The sequence below is a fragment of the Rhinatrema bivittatum genome, chromosome 10 (assembly GCF_901001135.1).
Source record: "Rhinatrema bivittatum chromosome 10, aRhiBiv1.1, whole genome shotgun sequence".
NCBI classification, from domain to species: domain Eukaryota; kingdom Metazoa; phylum Chordata; class Amphibia; order Gymnophiona; family Rhinatrematidae; genus Rhinatrema; species Rhinatrema bivittatum.
In genome coordinates, this window is record NC_042624.1 from 20,694,723 (window position 1) to 20,718,439 (window position 23,717).

The following is a 23,717-nucleotide window of genomic DNA, read 5'->3' on the forward strand; positions in this document are numbered from 1 at the left end:
TAACGGGCCCTAGGTTGCGAGAGTTGGGTTCTACACCTCAAACAGGTTCAAGAGGACAGACTGGCTAAACCTACTGTCGTGTCGGGCATCCCTATCCAGACAGTAATGAGAGAACACCACATCATAGCCTTGCAGATCTCCTTCACGGGAACTGCTCGCAAGCTGGGCCACCAATGCTGCTATGGCTCTGAAAGAATGAGTTTTGACATGATCTCCAAAATGCAGTCCCTCTTGGGCATAACAGAAAGAGATGCAATCTGCTAGCCAATTGGATATTGTATGTTTGGCAAAGGCAACGCCTACCCTATTCTTATAAAAAAAATCCCAAAAGCTTGGTGGACTATCTATGGGCTTCTGTCCGCTCCAGATAGAAGGCTAAAGCTCGCTTGCAGTTCAAACTGTGCAGTGCTCATTCATCTTGCTGCAAAAGGGGCCTGGGAAAGAAAACTGGCAGGACGATTAACTGGTTAAGATGGAAATCCGTCAGCACCTTAGGCAGGAAGTTAAGACCACCCTGTCATGATATAACTTAGTATAAGGTGGATAAGTCATCAAGGCCTGGATCTCACTGACCCTGTGTGCTGAAGTGACCGCCACCAAAATTATGACCTTTCAGGTCAGGTTCTTCAGGTCACAGGTGCGCAGTGGCTCAAAAAGAGCTTTCATCAGCTGAGCTAACACTACATTGAGGTCCCAAAACACAACAGGAGGCCTTAGGGGAGGCTTCAATTGAGGCAGACCCCGCATGAAATGTACCATCTACACCGTGGTGGTATGCACCAATTTCACTAAGATGAACTCTAACGGAATTGGTTTTTAAGCCAGCTTCTGATAGATATAGACAGTAGTCGACCAGTTTTTATGTGGGGCAGGAAAATGGATCTAGGGCCTTCTGCTTACACCACATAGAAAACATCTTCCACTTTAGTCTGTAGGACTTTCTAGTGGAAAGCTTTCTGGAAGCCACAAGAACTCGAGACACATCTTTTGAAAGATAAAGCGGCTGTAAGATTAACCTCTCAACATCCAGAATGTGAGCGACAGGGCCTGAAGGTTGGGATGTCGCAGCCTGCCCTGATCTTGTGTGATGAGATCTGGGGAAGTCCCCAGGCTGATCGGTTTCCAGATGGACAACTCCCGCAGATCTGTCTCGGTCAGTGGGGCGATATGAGTATCATAGTCCCTCTGTCCTTGCAAAGCTTCGAGAGAGTAATCGACACTAAAGGAATAAGAGGATATGCATAAGAAGACCCTTGCCTTAATGATGGGCAAGGGCGTCCAAGGCAGTTTGCTACCTGACCTGTATAGGAAGCAGAATTGAGGTACCTTCCTGTTGCAGGAGGACATGAACAGATTCACGTCTGGGCTCCCCCAGAGGCGGAAAATCCAATTGCTACCCCTGGTCCAGGGACCACTCAAGGGGTCTGAAGGGTCGACCCAGCCTGTCCATTACCACGTTATCCATTCCAGCCAGGTACATGGCCCTGAGTACCATCCCATTATACAGGGCCCAAGACCAGATCTGGACTGCTTCCTGACACAGGTGGTAAAATCCCATGCCTCCCTGCTTGCTGATGTACCATTATGGCTACTTGGTTGTCAGTCTGGATCAGGACAACTTTGTTGGACAGCCAATCTCTGAAAGCCCATAATATATACCTGATCGCCGAAGCTCCTGGAAGTTGATTTGACAAGAGCATTCCTGAACGAACAACAGTCTCTGGGTGCCAAGCTAATCTACATGAGTTCCCCACCCTAGGGTAGATGCATCCATGGTTAACACAATTTGAGTAGGGAGACTCTGAAAGGAAATCCCCGTGCCAGATTGAAGAGTACCTGCCACCAGGGCAAATAGTCCTGGAGAAATGGGGTGCAATCCCGGAGGCTCTGAGTAGCCTGGTGCCACTGCAACCTCAGGGTCCATTGGGCTCTGTTCATATGTAAGCATGCCAAGGGAGTGACATGAACGGTTGAGGCCATATGACCCAACAACCTCAACATGTGCCAAGCTGATACCTGCTGGCTCTGTTGCACCTCTGTCACAATGGTTGCTAGAGAGACAGCGCTCTGGTGCAGCAGAAAGGCCCTGGCTTGAGCCCTGTCTAGCAGGGCTCCAATGAAGTCCAATTGAGGTGATGGACTGAGATGGGACTTTGAGTAGTTGAGAACGAACCCTAGTGACTCCAACATCTGGATGATCAAGCACATTGACCAGATGGCCCCTGCCTGAGACATACTCTTGACCAGCCAATCATCCAGAAACAGGAAAACATGCACTCCCAGTCTGCAGAGGTGTTTCACCACCACAGCCAGGCATTTTATGAAAACTCGTGGGGCGAAAGTAAGCCCGAACGGCAACACCCAGTACTGGAAGTGCTGTTTCCCCACCACAAATTGGAGATACTTTCTGTGACCAGGGAAAAAGTTGATATGGGTGTATGTGTCCTTTAGGTTGAGGGAGCACAGCACCTCCAGATGCGCTACAGGCTCCCAAAATGTGCACAGAGGGCAATTTGGCGGGATACCCAATAGGTTTAATTGATATACCTGGTGGACAATAGATAAAACCCACTGGTCTGAGGTTACACTGGGCCACTGGTTCACAAAGAACCTGTTATAGTTAGTGAGGTTTGGGTGGACCCTTGGACACTGTGGCAGCTGACCACGCCCAAGGGGGGAAGTCCCGTGAGGGACCACAGGTAAGGCTTAGCTCTGGACACACAAACACAGATAGTTCTTTATTTAGACAGTTTGAGAAGCCACCAGAGGTGGTAGTAGTGAGTAGAAGCTGTAGCCCAGCTGGGCTAGTATTCCCCAGGGCGCTGGAACAGCGGTTCCTCCGGTAGCAGTGCTGTAGTGGAGAGAACTGAGAAAGTGAGTACAATAGAACATTCACAGAGTCCCAAATATGTAGAAGCCCCAAGATAGGGAGAGCTGGCCCTCGAGGAGCGAATACCAGATCCCTAGAGGTAAAGAGACTTGTTGGCAAAGTACTCACACAGTGGGTCCACGTAGGAGATGGCACTGGCGCTGGAACGGAGGCAGGCCCTCGAGGAGCGACCCCGAGGAGCAGGTACCCCGTTAGAAGAGAGTCCAGTGGAAGTTGGAAGGCAAAGCAGCTGGGTACGGAGAGCGAATCCAATCCATAAGATCACCCTTGCTAACTCAACGGCTAGCAATAAACTGTAGGCTTAAATATCCGGGCAGCATGACGTCATCACAGGAGGACACCCCTGAGGAACACGCCAATGAGGAAATAAGAATGAGGCCTAAGGTACGTGAAGAGCATGGCGGGAGGCAGCGTCCAAGCCGGTCCAGGGACGCTGGAGAGGACGGCAGGCGGACTTCGCGGCAGCCAGGTGGCTGTGAAGAGCAGGAGGAGTCGCAAAAAAGGAAAGGTAGGCGGAGTGAAGCCATCGGGAAGTGACGGTCTTAACAGAACCGCAGCCTGCCCCTAACTGAAAGTTCTATGGTCCAGGGTAAGGGCAACTGGCTTATGCTCCCAACAGCCGGGTCAAAGTCCCATCCCAGGAGTTGACTGAGCAGCTGGCTAAGAGTTCTCTGCTGCCTGGAATGGCTGCAGGAGCTCTGATGGTGTGTATGAGAGTAAGGAGGCAGAGGATAGTACTTCCTTTTGTGAAAGACTTCCTGGTTCTCTGCCTCAATGGCCCATGATGAGGAGGATGCATCCAGAATGTAGGTGGAGAGTTGTTGGAGGGCTTCATGATGGTCTCGGAGCTGGGCCACAGCATTCTTCACTCTATCTCCGAAGGACTGGTGGAGACTATTGCGGACCCCAGGCATCGATGGAGGTTTGGCATTGTGGCAAAAGCCAGTGCATCCCTGTGCTCTGTTGAGTGTCCCACCCATGGCAGGCCTGCAACCAGGCCTACTCACTTCTGACTCCCGGCTCACGGACCTGGCCCATCCTCACTCACAGCGGTAGGCAGCCGCCTGCGCTCCCGCTGCTCCTCAGGTGTTCCTGGCTCCTCTGCGGACCTCCCCAGTTCCCAGCAGGTCTCCCCACGTGTGCCATGGGGAAACGCCACCGTCTAGTGCCCTGCCTCTCTCTAGGAGCTCACACATCTTGCCAACCTTTAAAGGGGCCACTGTGGGAAACTAGCCCGCGGCCCAGGATGATGACGTCATCGGACCCTGCTACTTAAGGCAGGGCCCGCCACTCATTCCTTGCCTTGGTAAAAGGTCTCCACACTAGTCGTGTACTTCGTTGCTAGTCCTCATTCCTGGTTCCTACCTACCCTTTGCCTTGGACTGGTTACTGGCTTTGACCCTTGCTACGTTTGAACCACACTCAGAATGGATTATTGACTTTGACCCTTGCTATGTTTAAACCACGCTCAGGATGGATTACTGGCTTTGACCCTCGCTTCATTGGAACTACATTCAGGACTGATTACTGGCTTTGACCCTTGCTTCATTGGACTATGCTCAAGACTGATTACCAGCCTTGACTCTTGCTTCACTGTACCTCGTCCAGCTCTTCCACCTGTCCCGACTCCAGCCTGTTCTGGACCTCACCTCTGGTATCTCCTTGGACTTGGCCTTGTCAGGCTTCGGCCTTCTGCTGCCTGGGCATCACCTACTCTTGTTCCTGGCCTGTCCATGCCGCCCGGGCCACTGGATCCCTGCCTCATCCGGACCTGCCTCAGTCCCTCTGATACCTCTGCTGGTCCCTGGCTACCTTCTACAACATCCACTGGGAGTCGTCTGACGGAGGCCCACCTAAGACCAGCCAGCCCCGGCACCTAAGGACTCAACCTGTGGGGAACAAGGGCTGGAATAGGTGAAGCTCCAGTTGGCCTCCATCTCCTGGTCTGCTCCACCTCCTGACAGTGGGGACCCATGGGGCTTGCCCTATGGGTAGCGTCAACCCCACCTCGAGCCAAGGGTCTACCACCAGCGCAACATGACCAGCACCATGCATTGACAGTGACCAGTGCCAATGCTTCTTGGTCTTCCCACAATGCTCAGCCTGGCCTTTCCCTGGTGCTGCGGTTGAGGATGATAGACTGACTGTTCTGCTGATGTCAATGGCATGGTGTCCATTGGTGCGGCTCTGAGAACCTCCAATGTCATCAGTGCTGATGGCTTGAACTTCTTCAACCTGAAGAGGTTGTCCATCTTGTCGAGTTGAAGCTGATGTCCCTTTGGGATCATCTGGGCAAATAAGCGGCAACCCCGGTCGTCGATGCACCCAGGCAGAGGATACAGCCCTCATGAGGATCAGTGATTGACATAGTCCTCGGGCAATGGGTGCATCAGCGGAAGACAGATGTGGCCATGACAGGACAAAACAAATGGGAAAAGACAGAACAATGGCGACGGCTGTCAATGGAAGACAGACACTGAGGCGCCACCACCATGGGGGAACTGACTGTGAAAGAAAATTTACCCAAACGCTGAAAACCTTGATTCAGGATACTACAGGGAAGCACCTAGAGGTACCCGGTGATGGACTTTAGAAGAGAGACTGTAAAAAAAACTGCAAAAAAAAGTTTTCCATGAGGCAAGAAGCCAAAAGTTTTAGAGCTCAATCCAACTGCAATGCTAACAGCTCCGTGGAGAAAAAAGAGACTAAAGATGGACTCCACATGGACACATGATATAGGGCATGCTGATTATGCTTAGTGTGCCTAGTCAAAGTTTACCACATTGGGCTCCATCTGATGATATCACCCATGTGTGAGGACTACCAAACTGCTTGTCCTTGGAGAAAAGAGATTTCTCAAATTCCACTGGCACACATCAGAAAAAGAATCATTGTAGGAAAACCTTTTGGCCTGAGCATCACATTGGCTGTCTGGTCCTTGGGGGTGTCTCCCTGAAATTCTGAGGGTGGGGGCGGGGTTCCTGGGGATTTGACAATGTAATTTCTGGCTGCTCATTTCCCAGTCACTGGGTCCTGACTCCCTGCTCCAGTAGCCCAGATATTGTAAGGGGAAGACAGTTGGGAAAAAGTAGAATTAATGACTAAAAAAATAGTGAGAGAATCTTTCATAAACAGAGAAGATCAGGACCAAGAGCCTGCTAGCAAACTGTTCCATTGATTTCTCAAATGAGTACTGAAAAGTTTTGGTGGTCATACATGGAAAGTGGGGTAAGAGGGTGCTGGGGTAAGAGGGTGTTTACAAGGCATGGTCCTACAGTAAAAGAGGGGTTGGGATGGGTTAGGAAAGGGTTGATGGAAGAGTTGGGATTGGACAGAATAGAGTTTTACTAGTCAAGAAATAACTGGACTGGCAAAAGGTTTGATTGTAATTATAGCTGAAGATTTTATTTCCTTTAACTGTAGATCTGGTCTTTATTCCAGGTTGAGAATCAGCAGATTGACACTAAAGTGCAGCTTTGTACTGGCTCTGTTAACACTGACACATTTTGTGTGAATCATATCGGTTTCTGAGGAACAGTATGAAGACAGAGTTAAACTTTAATAGCAGTGTGTAATTGCATCTGTACCCTTTACTCATACCCCATAGGATATAAGCTATCATCAGTCAGGGAGGAAGTCTGCAGCAACCATTGTGTCAGAACTGAGGCACTCACACATTAACCTGCAAGCTCATTTAGTCACCCTTTCCAAAGCAAACGCTATGGAAATTAAAGAAGTATTAAACTGTGGCAAATTGGCTACAAAAATCATTGTCTACTTGTCTACCAGTGACTGTGCCTCAGTTCACCAACATATTTATTTATTCCTATTTATAACTTGTCTCTCCATGTTAAAAAAAAAAAAGGTCTACCCAAGGTGGGATATAATAAAAGTTACAATAAGGTACCAGAAATAATATTATTATTATTATTATTATTGTTAAAATCAAATGCCTAATTTGTTCCTAACAATCAGGTTTAACTTACACACCTAGTTTATTATTTTAAATTGTTACTGTACTATGATGGCACATGAGTAATTTATAATCTATACCACCCATATTTCTCTTTATCATGCCCTTCTGTAAACCATTGTGATGGTATTTAACTTAACGACGGTATAGAAATTTTTTTTAAATAAATAAATAAATAAATAAATATTGCTCTTTTTTCCTGAACCCATTTGGGAGCTGTCATGCATCAAAAATGTTTGGCTGCAAATTTGTTCCTCGGTAGTAAATTGTAATGTATACTGAGATCCTGTTTGAATTAAAGATATTCTACATGGCAAATTATTATTGATAGTATTATTATAGGTACTTCCTTTATATATTTGATTTATATTACACTTTTTCAGGCATTTCAAAGCATATTTCATTCAGGTACTGTAGTTGAGGGCTTGCAAATTCTGATTTACTAAAGCTTTTCTCCCATTCTGTCTCTATGGGAAAAATACTTAGTAAATGAAATCCTAAATTTGTACCTGAGGCAATGAAGGCTGAAGTGACTTGCCTACAGTCACAAGGAGCGGTGGTGGAATTTGAACCTTAGTTTGCCTGGTTCACAGGCCATTGCTCTAACCCAGTGATGGTGAACTCCAATCTTCGAGTGCCACAGACAGGCCAGGTTTTCAGGATATCTACAATGAATATTCATGAGAAAGATTTGCATGCACTGCCTTCATTGTATACAAATCTATCTCATGAATATTCATTGTGTATATCCTGAAAACCTGGCCTGTTTGTGGCACTCAAGGACTGGAGTTCACCATCACTGCTCTAACCAGTGGGCTACTCCTCCACTCATTGCATTTTATAGCTCAGTTTGAGCCTTACAGGCTCATGTACTAAAGTGCATGGAGCTTCATATATAATTTACTAAATAGTGCATGTTATTTTTCTACCAGATCTGCCATGCAAATAAGCAAACAATAGAAAAATAGCATGTGACATTTCTTCCATGGCAGTTTTTCAAACTCAAATTTTCAAAGTCACCTTTATGAGTCACCCGCTTCAGCTTCTATAAGTTACATATGATACCTAGTCTGAAACCTTTTTTTATCTCAATCAGACTTTCATCTTGCAGTGCAGGCCTTGATTATGTCCTTCGTAGACTATTGCAATTCTTTGTATTTTGGTCTTCCCATTTCAACATTGCAGCTTTTACAGAACACTGCTACTAGGATAGTTTTGGGTAAATTGGTGAGGGAGCACTTACCCCAATTCTTCAAGAGCTGCACTGACTTCCAGTACAATGGAGACTCACCTATAAAATTTCTTTAGTGCACAAGTTGTTTGCCTTTGATTTTTGCCTGTGAGTGAATGTGCTCTTGCATATGTATTATCCAATTTATACACTGCAATCCTCTCAGAAAAGATTATTGGAAGTTCCCAGCATGAAACATATCAGAGTAGTCAAGATCCAAGATCGTGAGTCTCTGTAGTGACCCCAGAAATCTGGAACTCTTTGCCATTTGAGCTGGGATGGAAGTCTGTTTTAAAACTTTTAAAGGGCCTTTTCTTTACTTGAGTAAGTGGGTTTTTGCTGTAAAATATTCCCTGATTTTATAATGTGTCTGCTGGCTCTTTCCTGCTGGCGCATGCACATTTAGTCTTATTTCATAAGGCATGTGGTGTAGACCTTGCACCATTTTGGTAACCCTTCTGTGGACCACTTCGAATCTGTTTGCCTGCATCCTGTCTTTATCCTTTTAGTATTAAACAGTGTAACATGCCACCAATCCTGGGCAGCTATACCCCAGGAGTGTCCTATACTTTATGTCACCAGGCATGGTGACATGGCATAGTGTCATAGTGGGGAGGTTGTAGATCCAAGGGTACTTTGCACCCATGGGTATGCAAGCTGATTGGAAGGGTAATTTTATAACAACTCTCATAGAGCGGGCACTTTCTATCTGCAGACTTTAGTACAAAATTTCAAAAAGACTTATTCACATAAGTCTGCTCTGAAAATTTGCAGATGTCACTGCTATGTGCACAAAATTGCACCTGTTCGGGAGCAGGTGCAACTTTGTGTATGGAAATTTATGAGCATAGTTTTGAAAATCAAATGTATGTGTGTAAATCCTTTCCTCACGCCACCTCTGTTCCCTGGAATCCTTCTTCCAACCGTGAATAAAAGTACACAACAAATCAGTATGTGTATATACCAAATGTATGTATAATATCTATATAATATCACATATACGTTGCTATCATCCTTCTTTCCCATTCACAACAACATTGTAATATCATCTATGTTTCACATGCACTTTTAGGCAATATCATCTTTTGCTCTGACCTGCTAAAGGGAGTATTAGCCCCTAGAAAGTAGTCATGAAATGTACCCTCCCCCCACTCTCATCAATGGACCCAGATTTCTGCAGGTTCACAGGCAAAAAAACACCTGCAAACATCTGAGAAGAACATGCCTGCTGTTTGCCATCTGCAGCCGCCTCCTTGGCCCCTGAGTGCTCCATTCCTACCTGGAAGCGCTTGCCTATTTGACTTTGTACTCCTTGATATCATCAATGGGCCTAGATTTCTGCCAACTGTAGGACATGACAGGTCACTCCCTAAGGGGTGAGCCAAAGAGATTTGCCCCTATGAGAGGTCCCTTCAAGAGCCTTGCCAAGAACCAGATGGATTTTGTTGTAGGGCTTGTTTTATTGATCATAAATATTGTATTATTTAAGCTGTTGTTTTGTTATTAACATTTTTATTGTATGCATATGTTTTTTATTGATTACAAGCTGTACCCGGCCATGCGATGCCGTAGCTGAGTCGTTTAATTTCACAATGCGCATTAGCTCTGCTCCGGCCGTCCCAACTCCCTCCCCCCCTTCCCCCGCGGTGGACTGACTGGCTCAGCGATTCTTTTACCCTTTCCTCCTCCTGTGTGTAACTGTCCGGCAGTCCCTACTCCCTCCCCCCTTCCCCAGCGGCGGAGGAATGGGCTGAGCCATTGCTCGGAGCGTGTTGCCGTGGCTCAGTCTGGTTTAATTTCACAATGTGCATTAGCTCTACTCCGGCCGTCCCAACTCCCTCCCCCCCTTCCCCGGCGGTGGACGGACTGGCTCGGCGACTCTTGTACCCTTTCCTCCTCCTGTGTGTAACTGTCCGGCAGTCCCTACTCCCTCCCTGATTCCCCAGTGGTGGAGGAACAGGCTGAGCCATTTCTCGGAGCGGCGACTCATCTGCCCTTTTCTCCTCCCCTCCGTGACACCCAGCACGTAGCGCAGAGCTCTATGGTCCGCACATGTGTGGTAGAGCTGCTCTCTACTGCGCATTTGCGGTCCGTCGGTCAGAGATAGAATGTGTCACTTTTACGTCCAACAGATGGCGCTGTTTTTCCCGAAAAGCATGTTTTTACCTGTCCCAGGTATGACATCTATATAATATAGGTATATAAAAACACACGCGAAATCGAATGCTACATTGTGTGAAAATTTAAAAGCAATCGGTGAAGAACTTTCGGAGATATAAGATTTTGAACAAACGAACAATTACATTTTTATTTATATAGATGATACTTGACTGCTTGCATTTTATCTGCCATGCTTTGGGCATAATTTATGGAAAGCATGTAGCAACTGAAAATTAGGTTATCCAATAAAAAGGTATCACTTTTTAATTTTTTATTAACCTTTCTGTGGAGCTGTAAAAAAGCAATTGTAATAATTAACAGGCATCAAATAACTTTCAATATCAATCAATCAATCCTTGTACTATTCTATATCCACAGAACTCAAGCTTCTCTTTTTCTTATTTGCTAACTTTAAGGTGAATTTTAAAAGCCTTGTGTGTGCAAAAACTAGGAGATATGCGCACAAGTCAGACTCATGCACACAGTACATTTTAAGAGCTGCCTGGATATGTGCGTACTTGCCACTGCGCGCATTAAGGCAAAGTTCAAAAAAAGGTGTGGGCATGGTCTGGGAAGGGCATGGGCGTTCCTGAATTCAATCTTGAAATTTGCATGTGAATACTTACATGCACTGGCGACCCTGCTGTGTAACTTTACTTCTGCTATGCATGACGTGCAAGTTATAAAATAAAAATAAATAGATGTATCAGTAGGGTTTTAAGGGTTGGGGCTAACAGGGGAGAAGGGAGGTTTTTAAACTAGGGGGTGTTGGATGTCCTATCCTTTACTTGGGTGAACTAGAAATTACTGGTAAAACTTGTAATGGCGTCGGCACCCATGCTTTTAAATTCCCCCCACTTACGCGGTAGAAGCAGTATTTGGAGAAGGACCATCTCTACACAGCAAACTGGAGGGGAGTGGAGTAGATGAAAATCCTTTTACAGTAGAAAATGTATGGGAAGAGCTAAAGAATCTGAAAGTGGACAAAGCCATGGGGCCTGATGGGATTCATCCAAGGATACTGAGGGAGCTCAGAGATGTGCTGGCGGGTCCGCTGTGTGACCTGTTCAATAGATACCTAGAAACGGGAGTGGTGCCGAGAGATTGGAGAAGAGCTGTGGTGGTCCCGCTTCAGAAGAGTGGGAACAGAGAGGAGGCTGGTAACTACAGACCGGTTAGCCTCACTTCGGTGGTGGGAAAAGTAATGGAGTCACTGTTGAAAGAGAGAATTGTGAACTATCTAGAATCTGGAGAATTGCTGGACCAGAGGCAGCATGGATTCACCAGAGAAAGGTCCTGTCAGACAAATCTGATCGACTTTTTTGACTGGGTAACCAAGGAATTGGATCAAGGAAGAGCACTCGATGTCATCTACTTGGATTTCAGCAAAGCTTTTGATACGGTTCCACACAAGAGACTGGTGAATAAAACGAGAAGCTTAGGAGTGAGTGCCAAGGTGGTGGGCTGGATTGCAAACTGGTTGACGGACAGAAGACAATGTGTGATGGTAAATGGAACTTTCTCTGAAGAGAGAGCGGTTTTAAGTGGTGTACCGCAAGGATCGGTGTTGGGAACGGTCCTGTTCAATATCTTTGTGAGCGACATTGCGGACGGGATAGAAGGTAAGATTTGTCTTTTTGCGGATGACATTAAGATCTGCAACAGAGTGGACACACCGGAAGGAGTGGAGAGGATGAGACGGGATTTCAGGAAACTGGAAGAGTGGTCGAAGATATGGCAGCTGAGATTCAATGCCAAGAAGTGCAAAGTCATGCATATGGGGAGTGGAAATCCGAATGAACTGTATTCGATGGGGGGGGGGGGGGGGGGCGGAAAGGCTGATGTGCGCGGAGCAGGAAAGAGACCTTGGGGTGATAGTGTCTAATGATATGAAGTCTGCGAAACAATGCGACAAGCCGATAGCAAAAGGCAAAAGAATGCTGGGCTGCAGAGAGGAATATCAAGTAAGAAAAGGGAAGTGATTATCCCCTTGTACAGGTCCTTGGTGAGGCCTCACCTGGAGTACTGTGTTCAGTTCTGGAGACCGTATCTACAAAGAGACAGAGACAAGTTGGAAGCAGTACAGAGAAGGGCGACCAGAAAGGTGGAGGGTCTTCATCAAATGTCATACGAGGAGAGATTGAAGAATCTAAATATGTACACCCTGGAGGAAAGGAGGAGCAGGGGTGATATGATTCAGACTTTCAGATACTTGAAAGGCTTTAACGATCCAAAGACAACAAACCTTTTCCATCAGAAAAAAATCAGCAGAACCAGAGGTCACGAGCTGAGGCTCCAGGGAGGAAGACTAAGAACCAATGTCAGGAAGTATTTCTTCACAGAGAGAGTGGTGGATGCCTGGAATGCCCTTCCGGAGGAAGTGGTGAAGACAAAAACTGTGAAGGACTTCAAAGGGGCATGGGATAAACACTGTGGATCCATCAAGTCTAGAGGACGTGAATAAAGAGGGGGTGGCTCGCATACAGAATGCTGATCAAGCAGCAGCCCTCAAGATAGAAGGGCTCAAAATAGAAGAACAGGAACGCCCTAATTAAAGGTCTTGTTGGGGGGGGGGGGGGGCAGTTGTCACAGCCACGAAAAGTAGCAGATGCAGGGATCAATAACCGGGGCCCGCAAGCCCAAAGGTGGAAGGAGGTGGCAGAACACTGCATGGAGCGGCAGTAGCCACAGAGGCATTCACGGAGCGGGATGCCAGTGGTCGGTGTTCCACCTTCACGGACTGGAAGGATGGAGGGCTGCCAACTCCAAAAAAAAAAAAGAGGCGTGGGTAAGAGTATGTAAAATTACCGGTGAGGTCATAGGCTATAGGTATTGCCAATTATTAGGCTTGTTCAATATTTGTTGTTTGTTAATGTGGCTCGCGGAAATGGGGGCTACTACCTGGAGATAATATCCTTGTTCAGTGTACATACACACAGTTGATGAGACTCCGTCATTGCTCTGGGCTTCAACGGTGAGAGTAATGTGGAAGAAAAAAAAATTGTGTATTCACAGGGAAGCGGGGTGTAGCTGGGCAGATACTTTACTTTCAATGCATGTCCAGCGTAGCTCTTTGCTTCAACGGCAGGGGAGAAAGTCTGATACTTCTCGTTCAACGCATAGCTCTCTGCTTCCACAGCAGGGGGAATGAGGAAGGGAGGATCTGTATGTGGATTGCATAGTCTGGGTGGACAGGGGCAGGGGTGTGGCCTGCTTATTGCAGCGGTTACTACCCCTGATTGAGCTGGATATTCACTTGGATGCAGTTCCAGCGTTGCTCTCTACATTGATGGTGGGGGGAGGGGAAATAGAACTGGAGAGTACTGGAAGCCAAGCGTAACAAGTATGAGAGAGAGAAAAAGAAAAGAGGAGTGCATGGCTTGCTGGGCAGACTGGATGGGCCGTTTGGTCTTCTTCTGCCTTCATTTCTATGTTTCTATGTTATGTTTCTATGTTTCACACCTACTTAAACTTTTGCACACATGTGCATGCAGTCAGGCTATTTCATAACATGCACACATATGCGTGTATATTATAAAATGACCACGACCCTGGGTGTAAGCAGACAAATGTGTGCTCATGTGTGCTGGCTTTAAAGTTACCGTCTGTAAATAATGAGCCTGATATTCAATAAAACTTAACCAGATATGTTTTAGCCAGGGAATGGGTAGATTGGGGAGGAGTTGACTTAGCCAGATATGTTAACCAGCTAACTCTGATCAGGCCACAGGCTGTTCTAAAGTTAGCTGGATATACTTATACAGCTAACTTTAAAATAGCCAGGTCTATTCAGTGGTGCTGCCATGCTGCTGAATATCCCGGCTAAGTGCCACGGTCAGACAGGCTGGATTCTATAATTCTCACAGTAGGAGAGGGTACAAGGTCTTCTGCCTGGCCAACCCTCCTCTCTCTTGGGTTGAGCTTGCAGGTTCTGGGGCTGGCAGAACTTTCCTTGCATAGTATATGATGGCAGTGGGACAGGACAGGAACTGGAGATAAGGCTGGTTCTGAAGGCTGGGCTGGATCTGGAGACAAGGAACTGGAACTGGAGAGTAGCAGGAGCTGGCAACAGGTAGGAGCTGGGAATGTGGGCAGGAACTAGAGGCAAGGCCTGGAAATGGAGATAGGGACTGGCATGGAGTCAGGCAGGAGATGAAAACAGACAGAGGTTGAAGACTAGGGCTAGAACAGGAGGCAAGGCCTGGAACCGAGACAGGGTCTAGAACTTGAGTCAGACAGGAGCCAGAGACAGGCAGGGGCTGGAAACAAGGGCTGAAACAATCCCACAGGGAGCAGGGGCTACAGGACAAGACAAGGACTGGTCAAGACAAGGACTTGTCAGGACATAACAAAACTAGGACTGGATTGGATCATGAGAACAGGGTACAAGCACAGGCAAACTGGAACTAATGTAAGACAAGACAAGAGAGAAACAAACAGAAGGCCTAAGCAGGCTGCAAGGCATGGAGAGACTAGAAGCCCTGAAGGCCACAAGGCAGGGCAAGAACACCAGGGAGGCCACAGTTCAAAGTGAAGCAAGAAGGCCACACGCCTGCTCAGTGTATAACAACTGCCCCTATTCCAGATATGTAGGATGGAAAGAAGCATATCTAAAAGCAATAGTGAGGAGAGGAGAGGTGAAATACTGATGATGTATTTCATAGTTCTAGCAGGAGGCCATCTTAATACCCTGAGTAAATGCCATTTAAATTAAACTTCTGAAATATGCACACTTATACTCCCCACACTGGATCCAAATAATTGTATTTGCTGAATCTCTCCAAATAACTTTTGGCCTTGGGTGAAGGTTTAGTCAAGAACTGGAAGTTATCATTGAGGGACCCGGAGTATTATATCCCTGTAGGGTCCCAGTGAAAGAGTTCTGCTACTTAGCCTGGTATTTTATTTAGAGTGATTGCTGACTCCCTGCTGTCCCCCAGCTTGTGGTTTCCTTTGTGCTATCTTTGTCTTGACTTCCCTTTGTGTATTCTGCAGATGCTGCTAATATATCCTGCAGTGCACCATTGCAAATGCGTGGGACGCCACTGCCAGACATGGAGAAAGAGATGAACAAAATGTGCGTCACCAACCTCCATGTGAGGGATTACGCCTTCCTGGCCCTGGTGGGCTTTGGCATTTTCTTTGGTGGAACAGTGGCAGCCTGGATAGCTGGAGTCTGCATTGTGATATACAACAAGCTTTGCAAAGCTGAAGAGGATGACAAAGAAGAGGAAGAGGAAGAGGAGTTACCTATGAGAAGTAAAAAAGAAGAACCAGAGGTGGGCGTTCATGCCAATGCCCATGTGTAGTTGCCATGTTACTCAGCACAGTGATGCCATAAGTGTGTCTTTTCACTTTTACCCCATGGGCTTTCATTCACTCATTGTATGCATTTTGTGAAACAAACAAGCGAGTAAATCATTTAATTGCCAATCTCTGTATTCTTTTTTAATTTCTTTAGCTTGGCAGTAGGGAAAGCACAGACCTATCAACCAGCAAATTCTGACTCCCTTCCCTCTCTGCAGCACTCATTGAATGAGCATAAGAAAATCAGCTCCCTGGAGTCAATCAGCAGGTGCGGCAAGGCCTGAGCTGAGCATGCTGGGAGGAAGACCTGGTAGTGCAAAGATAGTGCTACCACCTAATACAGGGAAACAGGACTACTTCTTGCTTCCTTTGTAATTATTTTTTTGTATTTGAATAAGGAAAGCAAAGGTTCAAAAGAAGCTGTCAAAATCAGATAAATCATTAAGACTGGAGACACAAAAACCAGACAACCAAGACACTCTCATTGACTAGATAAGTTAAGGAAAAGGGAATACATGAAAAGGCAGGGTCATTACATCTTTGAGATGTTTCAGAAACAGTTTCAAAAAGGAGGATCTCAAAACGTGAAAGGCAATAAGGCAGAGGCTGTAAAAGGAAAGAGGACAAGGTGGAAGGAGAAAAACTGGGATGTGGGTTTGGAGTCCTGATGATGATTTTCTGTATAGTTAATAACAAACTAAAACCATTTGTGGATCCCTTTTCAAACTGTCCACATTAAAAGAAAGACTATCATGCTTTTATCCCCAGGCTATGCACCAATACTCCACATATCATGTGTACAAAGCACACCATATTTAACAGCACCTGGTAACTTTAGGCAAGAAATTCAGTAAAACTTACTCAGATAAGTCTGACACTGAATATACTCACCTAAAGTTACCCAGGTAACATTAGGCTAGTGTTTTCTCTGACCAAACCTATCCACTCAGTCTCGCTGCTACATGGCTACACTTTAGCCCTGCCCCTGGAACGCCTCCTGTCCCCTCCAGTCCTCTTTTTACCAGGTGAGAGGAGAGAAATGTTTAAGGGGCATAGAGGAATAGCCTGGGGTTAAAGTAGTAGCTGTGAAGCAGGGCTGCCACTCCTTGTGACCTTGAGCAGGTCACTTCACCTTCCATTACCTCAGATATAAACCTAGGGTCTGCTTTACTATGATTGTTTTCCCATTCTGTGTCTATGGGAAAAAAGGTTAGGAAATGAAGGCCATAGATTGTAAGCCCTTTGGGGACAGGGAAATACCTACAGTATCTGAATGTAATCTGCTTTGAAGTGCCTTAAAATGTGAAATATAAATCAAATAAATAAATAAATTATAGGATTTGTCCAGGTAACTGAAAAGTTACCCAGATAAAACTCTTTGAATATAGATCTCAAAGTACACATGGTTGATTTTGTCTGCTTTTTCTACAGGTAGATTTTTCTAGAAAAGTACATGCAAAGATCTGAGAATACCATCTACCACACTCCAGCGAATGCCTCTAAAAGTATGCATGTTGTGAAACAATGTACACCATTGTGGTGGGCTAAGCTGGAAAAGCAATCTAGAAATTGGTTTAATGAAATAAAGAATGTACAGTCTTTCAGCTGCATTGAGGGATGTCAATTTTCAAACAGTCAGTTATTGGGGGTAAAACACATTTTACGCAAGTAAACAGTTTTGCAACTTGTCCTCCCCATGGTAATGGGAAAAAGTCAGTTTTAAGATTGTTAACAAGGCCAAATGTAAGACTTTGGTGCCAATAGACATGAAGTAAATAAATGCCCTTTGTGGAGGAGGGTTCCACTGAAATAAGAGAGTATACCCCATATCCCTCTTGGCCTTTTCCCAGGCCTTCCCTTTTCCTTCCTCTTTGGCTGTACTGGTCATGGGCCATGGAGCTTTTTCAGCAGTAATAAACTTCAGATCCAGTGTTACAAACTTCTATGTGAAAAAAGTCACTAGATCCCTTTGAAAAGTGTCCAGATTGGGTAAAACATAGCTAAAAGCATGTTGTGCAGTGGCATCAGCATAGCTAGTGAGCCTCAGATTGGTAGGGAAAGAGGGGTGGTTCACACTGGCACACATTCTCTTGCTTTCTCAGAAACTGGCATATACGCAGTTGTATTTTCTTAGTCACACACACTTTCTTAGACATGCTCAGACACTGATGCACTCTCAGACACAGACACACACATTTTCTCAGCCAATCAAGACACACACACTTTCTCTTTTTCTGACACATCCATACATGCTTCCACTATGCTCATGTGCTCATTTGCAGTATAATTATAAAACAAGTGTGCATGCAGAGACACACTGCAATTTGAAATCGAGAGCGCACTTGCATACATACATTTTAAAATACACCTCCTGCATGTAAGTATACGCTTAATCTTAAGAGATAGCTTGAGAAAATGTACTTTGAGTATCTATCCTACAACTTTGTCAGCTTTTACGCATGTATATAGGCAGATTTTTAAACATCCTTGTGCGAGGGACAACCCACTTTTTCCAATTAGTCTGCCAGTTTGCCCAGTTAATATCGAGGTCTTCAAGACCCCTCTGGCTCTTCATTCTGTATATTCTCCAGTTGAGCCAGACCCCTCACCTGTCCTGTAAGCCCTATACCTTGAGATCTACAGATTTGCTCCTCATCTGGAGCAGCAGTAAAGATACGGGGATAATAAGCCGACGCCTGCTGAGGACTCTGGTTTTAAAATATGGTCCGTAACTGTTGGCCCTGCCCCAGAATGCCCATGATCCATCCATGCCCTGTTCCTTTTCAACCCTCTTGTTTTTGATGCATATACGAGTATATATGTGCATACTTTATAGCTTTTTAAAATCTGCGTTGCTTGTGCTTGATCCACATGCATGTGTATGTAGGCATTTTTGCACGAGCAACACTTTTAAAATCGACCTCTTAGTGAGTGTCCCCACCCCTGGACTAACTAACCAAGCGCACTATTGCATCATCATATAAAGCTCTGCACTTGCTGCCAGCCCTTAGCCAGCTTGCAATAGACACCTTTATAATTCCTCTTCCCTTTTCAGGACTTTAAATTGGCAACACTGTTCAGATCATCCAGGGTCTGTGAGCTGTTATGCTGACCCTGCCCCCTCCTCCCACATAGACTTCTTGTTGCTAAGGATACCTATGCAAGGGGTGAGATCACAACACATACCAACTCTCAGGACCCACACTCATCTCTCTTCCCATTGTTGCAATGGGCGCAGCTCTGCTGAGAGATTACACCTGGCATGCTTCTTTGAGTTCTGGCTCTTTGGTAGGACCAGAAGGTTCCTTCATAATTTTGGCACCATAGGCAGTTGGCTTTATGTATGTATGCAATGTATGTTCTGCTTATTTGCATACATATAATTGGAATCCATGAGGTCCATATTCAAAACCCATTTAGATGGATAATGTAATAGTTATCCATCTAAATGGCTTACCAGGCTATATTCAGCCTTTATCTGACTAAATTCTAGCCAGCTAATAAGTTAGGCAGCTATAATTTAGCCGGATAAGTTAGGAACAGTCCAGGTGCATAACTGGGAGCGCACTGTTAACCCACGTTTGGATGCACGTTTTCGACGTGCTAGCTTTACCCCTTATTCAGTAAGGGGTAAAGCCATCAACATGCAAATGCATGTTGATGGCCCTATTAGTTATTCTGGCGCAATTCACTAAGTAAAATGTGCAGCCAAGCCACACATTTTACTTTCAGAAATTAGCGCCTACCCAAAGGTAGGCGTTAATTTCTGTCGGCACCGGGAAAGTGTACAGAAAAGCAGTAAAAACTGCTTTTCTATACACCCTCCGACTTAATATCATGACGATATTAAGTCGGAGGTCCCAAACTAAAACATAATTACAAATAAAAAAAATTTTTTTAATCGGCCTGCGGCTTGATAACCGGACGCTCAATTTTGCCAGCATCCGGTTTACGAACCCGTGGCTGTCAGCGGGTTTGAGAACCGACGCCGGCAAAATTGAGCGTCAGCTGTCAAACTCACTGACAGCCGCCGCTCCTGTCAAAAAAGAGGCGCTAGGGACGCGTAGTGTCTCTAGCGCCTCTTTTTACCGCGGGCCTTCATTTAAATACTGAATTGCGCGCACAGGAGAGTGGCCTGTGCGCTCGCTCACTCTCCCACGACTTTTACTGAATCGGCCTGTAAGATGGCCAGCTATATTCAATAGTGTGACTGCACTTTTGAATATGCCTCCAAATTTAGCCGGATAAGTTTATCCGCTAACTTTGCTATCTGGTCTGTATCTGAATATATATCTCCATATAAATATATACATACAGCACAAATGATATACTATACACTTATATGATTAAAAAGTGATTAAATACCAAGGCAAAAAAGTAAAAAAAAGAAACCCAAGAATCAGCATAAGACAGAATGTATGTATGTCCCAGAATAAGTCAACTCAAAATTCTGCATGAACTGCCAGGTTTTTATTTTCCAAGTATAAAATAATTTGATTCCAACCTGACAGGATCCTGGTGCCAAAAAGCTAAAGGCTTTCCACCTAGTATCTGCTTGCCTGCCCTGTTTCACTGCTAGAGTGGCCAGCAAACCTTGATGGGATGATCTCAAATCCCATAGTGGAAAGTAGTTAGTCAATAGATAAATGACAGATATTCAGGTCCCATCTATTGTAAAGATTTAAAAATAAAAGATGGGATCTTAAATGTAATTCTGCTTTCCACTGGGAACCAATCCAGTTCCTCTAGAACCAGCATTATCCCCCAAAAAGCAATTTCACTGCTATGTTCTGAAGGAGCTGGAGATGACCTAGGATATTTTTAGGTAACCATTGATACAAAGAATTACAATAATTGAGTTGACTTGTACTAGTGGCCAGACCTTTCCTCTCCATAAGGGACAAACTTGTTTTAGCTGACACAGATGCGTTAGTGAGGATTTTACCAAGTATCACCCTTTTTATTTGAGGGTCAAAGGACAATGAAGTTTCTGATAATATTCCAAGTTCAACCCCTAAAAATCTTTGGCCAGGTAATTAAAGATCTGTATTATCTATTTACCCACAAGATTTTAGACTTTGTTGGATTCAATGTTTGTAGAAAACCATTCAGCCACTTTGGCTTAACAGGTTTTCAAACTGGTTATTGCTCTCAGTTGAACTCCCTCTACAGAATTGTACAACTAAATATTGACTAAATGTAATACTTGGTTCCAAAGCTCTCAGGTCAATAGATGTATAAATATATAAATTAAAAAAGAACAAGACACAGCATAGACACTCAGGGAATACCACGTGTAAGAAATATTGGGCATCAGTAGACATTCCAAACTACCTTTTGTACACTGTCCTATAAAAATTTAAAAAACAATCTCTGGACATTCCTCTTCAAAACAAAGACAAAAAGATGTTAGCAAGTAGCACATTTAAGACTAATCAGAGAAAATTCTTTTTCACTCAGTGCACAATTAATCTCTGGAATTTGTTGCCAGAGGATGTGGTTAGTGCAGTTAATGTAGCTGGGTTCAAAAAAGGTTTAGATAAGTTCTTGGAGGAGAAGTCCATTAACTGCTATTAATCAAGTTTACTTAGGTAATTGCCAGGTTCTTGTGGTCTGGTTTGGCCTCTGTTGGAAACAGAATGCTGGGCTTGATGGACCCTTGGTCTGACCCAGCATGGCAATTTCTTAAGTTCTTATGTCCTTATGATGCTGCTCATTTTCAATGATATTGAATGTCACTGATAAGTTATGCAAAATGTGGAATGAAACTACCCCCGGATATGTCCGTATTCTGATACTATTCACCAGAGCCAATAAGACCTTCTCCATACCATGCTCCTTATAGTAATCAGATTTCAAGATATGGAAGGAGTCAAATTACTTGATATTTCTCCACAGCTCTTGTGTGACAAATATTGAATAAGGAAAAAACAAGAGGTCCAGTGGCTGCAACAATTGAGGAATAATTACAATGTGGCCAGATAGGGTACATGCTCCATGGTTGTGATAAACCTGAATATGACCATAAGCTCCCCAGGAATAGAAAAGTGAAGAAATCCATTGCTATGGATACTTTGCACCTTCTGAAAATTGCCTCAATTATTTATTGAAGACAATAGGAATCGGATGATAAAAACAAGCCCTTTATTAAAATGCCCAACTCTGGCCGAGTTTCGCTCTTTTGCACAGAGCTGCCTCAGGGGCAATTGATTGAACCAGGACTTGGATAAGTTAACATTGATGATATCGCAATGATATTCAGTGTAGTTGTGTTCATATCAAATCAGAAGAACTTTTTCTTAACCACACAGCAATGCCATGTGATAGCGACAGTGAAGGCAATAATAGTCAGTAAATTATGGATCCAAAGCTTTGTTTTTTGAGTCCCTCAATTATTTATTGAAACTTATATCATAAAAAATCCAGAAAAAATAGATTAACAATGATACTAAAGGGAAATTAGAACAAATTTCAATGAAATACAAACAAAAAAAAATAAATTAAACAACTAATCATAAGATATATGTCTAGCTCACGTCCAACATATTAGTGGGGAGAGGTAATCACAAAAGAGAAAAAAAAAAAGAAATATGTAGCTAGTGCATATACATCACAGCAAGTATGCTTATTTACAGGTGCCTATCCTCTTACAGGTACTTGCTCCTCGAGGGCCTATATGTCTTTCCTGGTGCCTGCTCCATTCTTCAACCTGTTGGAAATCCATCTATCAGCTACAGAGAGTGAGTACACTTCTACCAGTCTGTCTTTCATCAGTTCCTCACTCTCTCTGCATCGGAACCTACACCACCTTTGCCTAGGACCACAGACTGCTAACACCTATCCTCTCTACTGCTCATTGGGATTCTCTCTACTCAGCTACGGGAGTGTGTTTAACATCTGCCAGTCTGTCTCTCCTACAGTGCCTTATTGGACATCTGCATCGGGGCCTTACACCACCATTGTGGGACAGGTCTCCCTCGCCAAGGATTACAGACTGCTACCAGCTAACCTGCTCCCTACTGCCACCTCTGGTGGTCATCCTAGCTGTACAATAAAAGAAACTATCTCTGTGTCTGTGCTATTGAGTCTAGCCCGGTGCATCAGTCTCCCTACAGGGCTCCTCCCTGTAGGAGATAACATCACTGTTGACCCTGAGAATCCACCAAACACCTTGATATCATAACAGATTGCTAACGCCATAGATTCAGCTCAGCTCACCGAGTTGCAGGCCATTCCAGGCCTGGCCCAGCAAATTGTTGAACAACAGAAATTGCTGGATAGCTTGACTGTGGCCTTTAATCTACTGCACACACAGATGAACGCTTCTACTACCTCAGGTAAAGAAGAAAAACAGTCAGAGGTGACAGTAAAACTGTTTGTACCCTTTCCGCTCCTATTCATTTCTCTGGAGAGGCCTGGAGATGCAGGGGATTTCTCAATCAATGCTGTATGCATTTTGCACTTCAGCCTAACAATTTTCCCACAGCCTACGCCAAGACAACATACATTCTGTCTTATCTGGAAGGAAGAGCACTGACTTGGGCTGTGGGAGCATGATGACCCTATTTTGAAGGACCTTACTGGATTTTTGGAACTGTTCAAATCCGTATTCGATCATCCTGCCAGATACACTTGTTACAGGATCTGCATTGGTCCATTTACGCAAGAAATAAGCCTTGCCTGACTTCACCATTGAGTTTAAAATGTTGGCTTCAGAGTTAACTGGGACTCGATATGCCTGAAGATCCTTTTCTTTGAAGGCCTGAACTCCCAATTGAAATATGAGTTGGTGGCTCGAAGAATGCCTGAGACCTTAGAGGACCTGATGAAGTTTAACCGCAAGGAATTGATCAGCGCCTTCGGGACAAGGTTCAAGAGGTTAAAGGTTCCAAGGGCCTAGCCAAGGAGAGATTCCGAGTCAAGACTCTACCTAAGCCTATTCCATCTAAAGTGGTGTCGGGGTGAAGATGAACCTAATGAAACTATGCCGAAGTCCAACTGACTTCGGAGAGAACACAGAGAAGATTAGGCCTTTGCATTTATTGTGGCCAAGCCGGCCATGCAGTACAAACATGCCCTATCTGTCCAGGAAACAGGCAGACCTGTCCTGTGGGAGGACTCTTCTTAGGTCTAACTGCTCCTTCTCTTCCACTCTC

At 44.8% G+C, this 23,717-nt stretch overlaps 1 protein-coding gene across 1 annotated transcript in view; it reads left to right on the forward strand.

Moving 5' to 3' along the window:
- The window catches only part of LRRC52 (leucine rich repeat containing 52), a 111,311-nt gene extending 95,702 nt beyond the window's left edge, over positions 1–15,609 (forward strand). Inside the window, exon 2 of the mRNA XM_029618764.1 lies at positions 15,250–15,609. Within this exon, the coding sequence (XP_029474624.1) occupies positions 15,250–15,563 (314 nt within the window). The 3' untranslated portion in view covers positions 15,564–15,609. The remainder of the gene's footprint in view (positions 1–15,249) is intronic.
- The last annotated feature ends 8,108 nt before the right edge of the window (positions 15,610–23,717 follow it).